Raw genomic sequence first — 12337 nt, 5'->3', positions numbered from 1 at the left:
TAAGTTTACTGCACAATCTGGAGGGTCTCAGAAATGTACCTTTTCCAATAGTTTCGGCTTTGTCCTGAAGGCCTTCTGAACCCTATTTATGGGGAAGAATGCATCTCAGCCAAAGAGCCGGCATGCCACTGCCTTTTATCTGAGAGACAGTAAAAGACTGAAGTGTTGAAGCCCACCATTAGTCTAATAAAAGAGGAGTTCAAGAAGTACCCAGGATTAGATATTTTCTTCAAAAAAAACAAAAAAAAAAAAACAGGGAAAAAGAGAAAAAAGAACATGATTACAAAAATTGTCAGGGCATCACATCCTTACAAGTCACCTGTATTTCTTATATTTTTTGCCCCTTTCTGTATCCCATGGTGTGAAGAAACTTGCATGCTTGTCTTTGAGAATGCAAAGATGTAGGAGACAACCATGAAATGAGTTCAACAAGGTTTTTATTCTAGTTCAGGAAAACATTCCTAATTAGAGGATACAGAAAACCCAAGAAAAAAACAGGGAAGGAAGCAAGGAAATCTTTCAGATCCCCAAGTGACCAAATTTCAGTAATGTTAATGAAAACCATTATTGTTATATGATGCAATTCTCCTTTTTTCTTTTCTTTCTCCTTCCTTCCTTGGAACTGTATGAAGCAGATGATTTTCATCCATATTTATTTGAGAAAGACTTTAAAAAGAAAAGTGGGCAGAAGATGAGTTCAGATGCACAGGAGGCAGTAAAGGTTAAAAACAAAAGGGACCAGGAAAAAATGAAGATAAGGTATTGCGATCAATATTGGGGACTTCCAGGTCAAGGATAGGGGCTGAGGAAGCCATCAAGAAGGACATTTTCTGCAGGGTCACTCAACCAAGAGCAAACTAGATCCTGAGAAGTACTATCGTTGTGGAAGAATTACAGCAAAGCAGGAAACATTTTCATGCTGCGAAGAAGCCGGGACAGAAGGTTTTTGCTTGAGTGTCACCATCCTCCCTTCAGCTCAGGAGTCCTGCAAAAGACAGAGGAGAGGGTTGTTTCCAGATCTAACTCTGCAAGCAGTTTTTTTCTCCTCTTTCAGGGTCTCATGTTAAAGCATTGAATTAAGAAGGAAAACAAATTCTTAAGTCTCCCTGAGCCAAAGTTACTTCAGAGCACAGGCCTTCTGTTTAGTGGAGAGAAGAAGCTTTAGTGGAAACTGCCTGATCCAAAGTCAGATCCAAGGTCTTTCCCATTATTTCTGTCACCTGTCTTGTCACCTCTACCATCTGTTCTAGGGAGACTAAGTATGTCTCTAAAAGAGAGTTAAAGAGCATTACCTGTTGGCTGAAGTCCAGAGTGTCCTGGGAAAGAGAAGGGAAGATATATACTTAAAATATATGGAGGTTAATCTGTCCCCAGACACAATGTTCCCAACCCCCGACCCCCACCTCAGATTCCCCTAATACCACAACCTAATCACACGATGCCAGGGCAGGGAGGAGAGCAGACACTGAGAGCTGGTAAGCTACGAAGCTCCTGTCACGCAAATCCAGTATAACTTCATCAGTCTTAGTGTCTCTTCCTGCATTTGCCCCAGGATCTCCACCCAAAATCTCCAAGCATGTTAACATTTTTCTTATCTCTGCAGGCTATCACCTCTTATATTTTAACCGTAGCTAACCATGGACTGTCAATTTCTGGATTTTCAGGAAATCTGAGGTCAACTAAGCAAAGAAAGACTTTACACAGGGTCATTGATATACAGAGAACTAACTGAGTAAAGTCATATTTCTTCCCCCAAAAGTCTGTGGGGAGGCTCAGCTGCCAACAGGCTCCTTACCTTTCTGATTCCTGAAGTAGATGAACAGCCCCACCCCAAGGAAGAGCAGACCCAGAACAAAGCCTCCGATTCCACTCATCATCTTGCTCTGAGCAGATTCAGACTGTGCCCCTGAGAAAAGAAGCTAGTTTTAGTGATATTTTACCCCAGTTCTTACTTCTCTAATTGAGACTCTGAGATTCAGAACTGTGACAATGGGGGAAAAAAGCCTGCCCTGGAAGAAATAGAATAATTGGCCATTTCTGGAAAAGAGGTTTAAGAATCACACTAAGTAGATACACACTGAGAATTAAACTCATTTAAATATCACAGCCTTGACATAAGGCCACTACTTCAACATCTTAAGGGTGAAGTGCCAGGAACTCAATGAGGTTAAGTAGGTTGCCTAGGGTGGCAGAGCTAACAAAAGGCAGAGCTGAGGTTGGACTCCCTTCATGTCAGGAAGGTCCCTACATCGTAGAGGACACACCTCTTCTCAGATCACAATGAACAACTCAGAGCAACAATGTCAGAAGTACGAGCCCAGCCTGAAGAAGGGGACTGGTGCCCAGGGCCAAAGAGGTGTCCATGACCTGAGATAAGATGGGAGGCTCAAAACAGGGACACCTCTATTCTGCTTGTCAGGCATAACTGCCTTCTCAGGGGGTACAGGTCTTTGTACAAACTATCACAGGATATCTAAAAATATCAGAGGATCTCTATCACAGGATATTCACATGACTACCCTCCTAACCTAAGCTGAAGGATAGGAGAGAATAGAGCAAATGAACATATGCTGTGGGGAGAGGAGAAACCTGACACTCAGGGGTAAGCAAGCCCCCTCCATGGTGGGTGAGGAACTCATGAGGTCAGAAAGCTTCTCACTCCATTCCACTGTGAGAGGGCTCGTCCGGCTGGGGTGCTCCACATGGCAGGTGTAGACCTCTCCACTCTGAGGGACTGTTTCAAGCATCACCATGGTCTGGAAGGTCCAGTCCCCATTAGGGATCAGGCCTGTGGACACCACCCCAGCCTCCTCTTCCTGGCCGTTCCGGAACCACCTGACTTCAATGTGGCCTGGATAGAAACCATTCACAGAGCAGACCAGGAGGTTGTGGTGCTGCAGGGGCTGTGTCTTTGCAGGATACACAGTCACTGTAGGCGCCACTAGGAGAGAAAATGGTAGAGGGGATAAGTGAGGGAGACAGAGTAAGTCTCGTTGGTTGGCTGCCTTTCTGCATCCACTCTCCAGTCCCAGACTGCAGCCTTGGGGAGGTCTCCCTCAAAGGTGGCCATGTGGCCCAACTTTAGGAGTTAGTACCATGATCCTTAATTTAACCCTTACCGCATGGACCCATTAGATTTTATAGATGCTGAGGATACTTGTGCGTCTTTTTTTCCCATTGCATGAAACAGTTATTTATTGTTGACATGTTTACAAATCTTTGCAAGGCATTTAATTAGAAGTGTCATTTCTGAATTCATGTTGCCTGGGTTCAAATCCAGGCTCTGTCTCTTACAGATTCATCCCAGGAGAATTTTTCCATTCCTCTGTGTCTCATCTTTCTCACCTATAAAAAGGAATAATAATTCTAATTCACCTCGTAGGGTTATGTGAGGATTAATGAACCTGAAGTATATAAAATCGTAACTGGAATTTAGCCTTCAGTATATCAGAGCTATTTATTACCCTTGTTTTATTTGAAAGAATATATGATTCAAAGCAGTGTGGATAAATTAGCGGGGCGGGGGGCTGTGTGGAGACAGAGGATGAAATCCTGGGAAAGCTGTCTCCAGGCACTCACACCTTAGAACACCTCCGAAAAGGTTCTACCCCAGGAAGAAGGAAAGACGCAAGTGAATCTCTAACTCTGAGTTGAATTCCAAAAAACCCCATGAGTCCTGAAGGAGAAGGAAAGAAGGAAGAAAAGTCATTATTTAAAAAAATTTTTTCTTATAATTAAACTCTGCTAATCAATCCCTCTCCTTTGCAAAACAAGTGAATTCACTACTGGAATTGTTATCAGTTTGCAATTGTCTCTCTTTTTAAGCTGACACATAAGTTCAGGCAAGGGTCTGGGACTCATTAAATATGTGTGCTTAGCGCCTGAGACAATCTGACAGTATCAGCCTTAATAAACACAATTTTTTTTAAATGACGGAGAAACTTGGTGAAAAACATTTTTACAATACTCTAAAATGGTAAGTTTAAAATTGATGGTAAATCTTTCCTAACAATTTTGCAGTTTATTTTATTAAGTAAAAATGTTTAAATTTCTATCATGGAAAATAATAAACTGAATCAAGATATAAACCTCGAACTGGACAGAAAGCTGAATCAAATATCAACAGAGTTAATTTTGCTGCATAGAGAATCTATATCACTGAGAAAAACACCAGGACCCCAGAAATAATAGAGAATAAATAATAGTTAGAGCAGTAACAAGGGGCCAATAAATATGTGAGAGATATTCAAGAACTTTAGGAATCAAAGAAATATAAATTTAAAATAAAAAATGTTAACTTTTAAACTGAGTACTTGGCACTATATATCTTTGAAAAAAGATCTGATAAAGGAGATTGTGAGGTGAATTGTTACACTTATAAAAAGAAATATTATGTAACTACTCGAATACTATTAGCGTTATAAAAATAGTGACATCAGTGTGTTAACATAATTATAATTCAAAAGCTGATTACACAGTCATCTCAACTATGTAAAAATATATAAGCTAAGGGGGAAAAAAAAAAAAAAGGCGAAAAATTTAGACCTAGAAGAAGTCTCAGGAAGATCAGAGGTGCCTCAGAGGCTCCCCTGCCCGCACCTGTCAAAAGGTAGTCTGACACCTTTTTCTCAGTGAAGTGCTCCTGCACACAGACAGACGCGGCACACTTATTTCTGGGGTGTCAGGAGTCAGAGGGTGTGTGCCCAGAGCACGCTGTGACTCTTCTCCTCACAGGTTCCCAATCCTTTCACTTTCCTCACCTCTCCTCCCCCAAACCTTCCCCCAACCACAGACACCTTGAAGTCCCTCCCGCATGTCTAACCGCCCACCCCAGTGGGGGTTTCCTCCCCTCCCCTCCCCCCTCCCCTCCCCTCCCCCCCTCCCCTCCCCTCCCCTCCCCCCCTCCCCTCCCCTCCCCTCCTCTCCCCTCCCCTCCCCTCCCCTCCCCTCCCCTCCCCTCCCCTCCCCCTCCCCTCCCTTCCTCTCCCCTCTCCTCCCCTCCCCTCCCCCTCCCCCTCCCCTCCCCCTCCCCCTCCCCTCCCCCACAGGGACCACCAAGGACTCCCGGAGCCTCCCTCCTGCACCCCTCCCGCCACACCTTCCCTCCCTCCCGGGCCTCCGCACACCACACACGCTCCGTCCCCTCTCACAGTCACTGACAAAATCACACACTGTCTCCAGACAACAGGAACCCGCCTAACTCTTACTTGCTCGCAGTCCTACACACCCCCCGCCCCCCGAACGCAGTCTCCTCTGTCCCCGTCTCTGTGTCTCCCTGTCTCTGTCTCAAACACACACCCACACGCACTGCGCCCCCCGCCCGCTGGCCGCCCAGCCCCGCGCTCACCTCGCCGCTGCACCGTGAAGCTCTCCATAACCCCGTAGTTGTGTCTGCAGTACGTGTCCAGCTCGGCCCGTCTCTTCTCCAGGAGGTCCTTCTGGCTGTTCCAGTACTTGGCGTCCGGCCGGCCCAGCTCGGTCACCGCCCGGTACTCGCCCACGTCGCTGTCGAAGCGCGCGTACTCCTCCCGGTTATAGATGTATCTCTCCACTAGCCGCACCCGCTCCGTGCCGTTGGTGAAGTAACACAGGCCCGTATGCTGGAACAGGAAATCCTCTGCGGGAGACACCGCCGCTCAGTCAGGCCTCAGCCCCACGCGGCAGCCGACATTACATTTGTTGAAAATCTTGTCCCACTGAAATTTATATTTTTTAAGAATCTGGACCCACTGAAGAGCTGTTTTTCCAGGAAAATTAATTTGTTCAGGACCCAGGCTTATTTATTTCTTTGCCTGCCAACCAATTGCAAAGTCATAGTTTATCCTTCACATCATCTTTTTTCTTAATTTCTCTGCCTCTGGTCCACTACTTATCTGTAGTAGTAACTTACAGCCACAGGCATCTTATTCCTGTTCGTGCCTCAACGATTTCATTTTCTAACTTTGTCTCCTAGTTCCAACAATACAAATAGGCATCAAATTACCACCCTTGGCCAGATGTAGAACTTGTTTCTGTAGTCAAGTCTCCTCAGGGGAGAGAAGGGGAGAAACTAAGAAGAAGATGATATTCTCATATAGACAGTTTACAAAAAACTGAGCAGGTCCCCAGACTTTAAGTAGAGACCATCACCTAGAAATGATGGCGGAAAGAAGGGTACTCTGGGTCAGACCAGGTCTATTTTACTATTCAGAAATTCTCAAGTATCTTATCGACACATGACACCAACGTTACAAAATTAAAAAGTGTGAAGTTACTGTTCACTGTAGCTTGTATGGTTAGCACTGTTTGTCCAGTTCTCGTCCCCAACTTAAGGTTGCCAGATTTAGCAAATAAAAATACAGGATTCCCAGTGAAATTTCGATTTTGATAAATTACTGTTGTTTATCAGAACTTCAGATTTAACTGAGCATCCTGTATTTAATTTGGCAACCTTAGCCCAACTTGCTAATGTAGCCTCAGAAGGAGGAGGATATTTAATACTTCTTCTTTGTATTCCTTAACACATGCCCATGGCAGGCTGCAGGAAGTGTGAACACATATGGACTTTTCAACTAATAAATGCAGAATGAATGTAAATGTCTCTTTTTTGTCAACAACAACAAAAAAGATACATTTACATCTTATTTTTTATTTTATTATTTTATTTATTTAACTTTTTATTTTATATAAGAGTATAGCCGATTAACAACTTGTGATAGTCTCAGGTGCACAGCAAAGAGACTCAGCCCTACATATACATGTATCCGTTCTCCCCCAAACGCCCCTCCCATCCAGGCTGCCACATAACATTGAGCAGAGTTCCCTGTGCTATACAGTAGGTATGTCTCTTTTGTGTTGGATCTAGCAGCCCTTGCAGCGCCCCTCCACACACACACACACACACACACACACGCCCAAGACACACACTGTGCATATGAACATCAGAAATTTTGTCAGTAATTCAGACACAATCAAGCCACTATCCACTAATGGGGGTTAGAATCCCAAGCCGTAGAATCAGAACTTCTGAATTTGAACATGAGCTCTTCTACTTAGGTCAGTTTTAGCATCCATGAGCCTTTTTTCTTGATCTCCAAAACAGATCTGATGATAGTATATCCCTCACAGTATATATTTAAGTGTGAAATTAAAGAGTGGCACTTCCTAGTGTTGATCATATAATAAATACTCAATAAATATATTGACATTTTTATTTTTATAACCCTATGAAAGCAAGCTCACAAGATCTTTCTATTCCTTAACTTCCTAAAGCAAGTAATATCTTCATCATCATTTGGCAATTGTCTTCAATTAATATAATCACTAATTACCATTTTGAGCAAATAAGAGCAGAACATTTTATATATAATAATGTGGTATATATAAATCTAACACAAAAGGGGTATGCTGACTTAGAAGAAAGGGAATTTCTATATACTCAGACTTGATAATATAATCTAAGTTCTAGAACTAACAATGTGGCACTGGGTAAATAACTCAAACTTTTTGAATTTTAGATTCCATAGATATACACGTTTTTTGTTTTTTGGGTTTTTTTAACACCTTTATTGGAGTATGATTGCTTTACAATGTTGTGTTAGTCTCTGCTGTATAACAAAGTGAATCAGATATATGTATACATATATCCCCGTATCCCCTCCCTCTTGCGTCTCCCTCCCAGCCTCCCTATCCCACCCCTCTAGGTGGTCACAAAGCACTGAGCTGATCTCCCTGTGCTATGCAGCTGCTTCCCACTAGCTATCTATTTTACATTTGGTAGTATATATAAATCCATGCCACTCTCTCACTTCGTCCCAGCTTACCCTTCCCAGTCCGCATGTCCTCAAGTCCATTCTCTACATCTGCGTCTTTATTCCTGTCCTGCCCCTAGGTTCATAAGAAGCAATTTTTTTTTTTTTAGATTCCATATATGTGCATTAGCATACGGTATTTGTTTTTCTCTTTCTGACTTACTTCACTCTGTATGACAGACTCTAGGTCCATCCACCTCACTACAAATAACTCAATTTCGTTTCTTTTATGGCTGAGTAATGTTCTATTGTATATATGTGCCACGTCTTCTTTATCCATTCATCTGTCGATGGACGCTTAGGTTGCTTCCATGTGATATATATGTTTTTAATTGCTACAGATATGATAGGATAGTTATAAGAATTACATACTGAAATTTATAGGCCTGGTACAGAGTAGCTGTAAAATGTTATGAGGCTCCACGTTGACAGAAGCCAGATTTGTTTGGTGTGTTACTCCAACATTACCACCTAAGGTAAAATAACTGGTGTATTCTAGGACATGAATAAATACTGGCTGTATTAATTAATGTTTTTTTGCATAACCTTGGCATTCAAGGGCACTCTAATGCTTCCTTGCTGATGACTAACTAAACATGTCTGATTCTCAGGTTTTCCCAGCTTCTCATCGGGCTCTTATTTTTATACTTTAGGTCCAGCTGATTCCCTTATGCTAGAGCACAGTCTGTCCCTGAGGTCAGCTAGTCGAAAGAGTCATCTGTCATCCATTCTTCAGTTCTTCAGCTCCCATTCTCTCCTCAAACGATCCAATCTAGCTCCTGTCTTGTATACTCCACTGACAGCAAATGCCAGGTCCACCATACCCAGTGCTCACTTCTCTGTCATGTTTTCTCATTTCACCCACCTCTTTGTCATACTCACCACAAATCGCCACTCTCTCCATCCTTGAAAAATCTAAGTTCCCTCACTCCCTGCATCACATTCTCTTGGTTTTTGTCACTATCCCTGGTACTCCTTCCCACTCCCCTTTGCTGACTTACTGACCCTGGCCCTCTCTTTGCCTTCTACTACACACTCCCACACTCCTTCTTTATGTGCAACCTCTTCTACTTTCCTGAAATTTAACACAGTCGTCAATGACTGCAACATATATGTCTCCAGCCCTGGTCTCCCCCTGAATTCGTCTCATAAATTCAATTGGCCTCTTGACAGCTCCACAAAAATGTCAAAAAATCATTTTAAACTTAAACAAAACTTTTATTCCTAACCACCCACCTCAAAGTTTTTCCTCCCATAGTCTTCCTTACCTCAATAAGCAGCACCATTATGTTTATTCCAGTAATTCAAGACAAAATCCTGAGGGATAAGCTTAATTTTCTACCCCTTCCTAATATAATTTATTAACAAGTCATACAAATATCTATCTCAAATCTGTTGCCTTTCTCTTTATTACTGTCTTTGTCACTACTACACTAAATCAGGCCACAAGCACGTCTTCCCTGGAGAATTCTACCATGATCCTAAAAGGTCTCCCTGATGAATCCGTACAATCCAACCTCCACATGGTAGCTAGAATTGTTTTTTTAATAAACATAAACTGACACTCCTTGTAACCCCTCAGTAGCTTCACATATCTTTTTCAATAAATTTCAAAAATCTTACCTTAGCCATCAGGGCCAAAATGATTTGGCTCCTGATTTCCTCTCCGATCTCATTTTATTCCACGTGCTAACTTGCTTGCTCTGTTTCAGCCACTCTAGCCTTTTTCTGTCCCTTAAACACAGCAAATATCTTTCCACACTTTGTTCTTTCCCTGTTCCCTTGCACCCTTTACATCACTGCCTCCTTCTCATCACTCATGTTTCAACTAAAGGTCACTTTCTCAGGGAGACCTCCCTAGCCACTTGAACCAAAGTCCAGTGAATCCCATTTTCTCTGTCCCATAGCCCTGATACATTTTTTTCAGAGCACTTACTGCTCTTTGAAATGTTTTTCTTTGTTAATTGGGTTGTTATCTTTCTCTCCTGTCATTAGGTAAGTTCCATGATAATTGAGACTTTTCTAGCTTTTATTCATATAGAATTCTGAGTCTAGACAGAGCCTAGTATATAATAGCTGCTCAAATAAACATTTGTGGTCTAAATGAATGAACTCATGGTTTGGGGAATTGATTATTGTGAGGATCTTGGAAAGCAAGAAGGGGCTCCAGCTCCAACACTCTTTTATTCTGCTGACACATTATATCCCTTCCACTTTCTGTGACAAATTCAGACAAACGTCCTCTTTCTTCTTCTACTAGTTGTAAGAGGCATTCACAGGAAAGAAAAAGGTGATTTTAAGCAAGAGGGAAAATTTCATAAGTTTTAGCTCATCCAATGGATCTATTATAGTGCTGGGGTCTGTGCAAACGTTGGGGACTTTCAGTAATGCTGATGACATAGCTGGGGAAAAATAGGGACAAACTTGAAGGAGAGGTAACCAAACATGGCTAATTAAGGAACATAGACAGCACAATGGATGAACCTATAATTTATCCTCTACTAGTTGAATCTCTTCTCATATGCTCGGGCCAAAGAACGGGGAGATGTAGGAGAAACTGATCATCTAGAAAGGTTCAAAATAGATTCACAGTGAACACTAACCTGTGTCAGGTTTTCAGAAGATGTCCTAAGTTCTTTAAGGCATCAAAGAACACCCCATGGATGCTCCTGATCTAAAGAGTCATTTCAAGTACTAAGGATTACTAAGAGTCGTTGCAGCTCCAGGGTGCTTTACCCAGGAGAAATAGAGAGAAAACGAATCCCAACTTCTGTCAGAGAACCTCCAGGGCAGGGATACAGGCATTTTAAACATTGGGGTTCAGGAGAAAGAAAAGATATGGGGGAAGGCCCTTTGATACATTCTCACATATTAGAGAGAGGCACCCACATCACAGGTCTTCTTGAGGATATAACACAGGATCTTCTAGGAGGGATCTTTCTAATTCCTTGCGAGTTCCCATAAAATTCTCAGAGAAACTTTCCCTTTTCCTGGCATAACTCAACATAATAAAGGGAAATGCCAAATGGGGAGTTATCTTTATTTCTAAATCCTCTTAAGACAATGAAAGAATGGGATGCAAGGCTAGGGAGGTTTTATTGGAGGAGAATTGAGAAAAATAAATGTCTTATACATATGGAAGTCCCTGATGCAGCTCTCATAGAGAGGACAAATATCTAGACACCTTTTGTTGTGGAAAGAATTGGGGATCCCTATGGTAAAGATAGCTGGTCACTGAAGAATATATCACAATTTTTAAGGGGCATGGCCTGGACACAGTGACAAAACTAAGTACCTTCCTTCCCCCACCCCATGATAGCTCACCATCCAAGGTATACACTTACGTTGGGTCTCCCTGGCCCAGGCCAGGGGCGGGCTCAGCACCATCAGTATCACTGTCAGAGCTGCCATCCAGGAGCCTCCGGAGAAATACAGAGACACCATGCTGGAGACCAGGAGAGGACAGGGTGTGAGGGGAGCAGGCAAGCCCCACTCAAATGGGTACTGTGACCCTCCTCCACCCAAGTGACACCAACCAAGGAATTCAGTATTTGCTCCTGGATTGGATGATCCCGGTGTTAGAGAACCAATCAGCACCACAGACGAGAAGCGTCATCAGTGACTGGGCAGAGATTCAGTTGGAAGGTCCTCTTCTGAAGCTTAGAATTTCCTCCACTAAAAGGATTTTTTTTTTTTTTAAAGGGAATTCACTGGATTTTTTTTTTTAAAGGAATTCCTTTATTTTTGTTTATTTTTATTCATTTATTATTATTATTTTTTTGGCTGTGTTGGGTCTTCGTTTCTGTGCGAGGGCTTTCCCTAGTTGCGGCAAGCGGGGGCCACTCTTCATCGCGGTGCGCGGGCCTCTCACCGTCGCGGCCTCTCTCGTTGCGGAGCACAGGCTCCAGACGCGCAGGCTCAGTAGTTGTGGCTCACGGGCCCAGTTGCTCCGCGGCATGTGGGATCCTCCCGGACCGGGGCTCGAACCCGTGTGCCCTGCATTCGTAGGCAGATTCTCACCCACTGCGCCACCAGGGAAGGGAAGGGAAGCCCCCTACGAGGATTGTTTTAATTTAGTGCTTTAGAGGTTTCATCCAGCTGCACCTGAAACGTTTTAACTGGGCCTCTATTGTGAGCCAGCTCCATGCTGGTCAGTGATGTGTCACACGTTTGAGCCTTTTAGAAGCGTTCATTCCTCTCTGCTTGAGACAAAGCTATTTTGACAAATGTATGTGTGATTGTGTTTAGGAGTTGAGTTGCTGGAGAGAAAATGATTGCAAGTTAATCATTTAACTTGGAGACCTTTAATCCGGTCCTTATTGCACCGTGACCTAGTGTTGTAGATTTGGGGAAGTTACTTAACCTCTACAGTTGAAATGAAGGCACTGTGATCTTGCAGTTATTTCAATACTGAAAGATTCTGTGGACTCCTCAAGGAACAGCATCCCCTGGTAACGGATGATGTGACAGAATTATAGCTGTTGATTGGAGAATAGTCTGTACCTCCTTACAGGTCGAGATGTCCCTGATAAACTAAAGGAAATTTA

The 12337-nt window shown here is 43.0% G+C and overlaps 1 protein-coding gene across 1 annotated transcript; it reads right to left on the bottom strand.

The window, feature by feature from the left end:
• Positions 1-420: 420 nt before the first annotated feature.
• LOC137773406 (DLA class II histocompatibility antigen, DR-1 beta chain-like) lies at positions 421-11297 on the bottom strand. The gene is made up of 6 exons (XM_068558061.1): positions 11135-11297; positions 5348-5617; positions 2660-2941; positions 1796-1906; positions 1293-1316; positions 421-985 (listed from the first exon to the last, which is right to left on the bottom strand). The coding sequence occupies exons 1-6, from the start codon at positions 11232-11234 to the stop codon at positions 972-974; spliced, it is 801 nt and encodes a 266-aa protein (XP_068414162.1). The 5' UTR covers positions 11235-11297; the 3' UTR covers positions 421-971.
• Between the last annotated feature and the right edge of the window lie 1040 nt (positions 11298-12337).

The sequence above is a fragment of the Eschrichtius robustus genome, chromosome 12, assembly GCF_028021215.1.
Source record: "Eschrichtius robustus isolate mEscRob2 chromosome 12, mEscRob2.pri, whole genome shotgun sequence".
In the NCBI taxonomy this organism is placed as follows: Eukaryota; Metazoa; Chordata; class Mammalia; order Artiodactyla; family Eschrichtiidae; genus Eschrichtius; species Eschrichtius robustus.
Note: the sequence above shows the minus strand (reverse complement) of the source record. Positions and strands in the feature narration are given on the sequence as shown.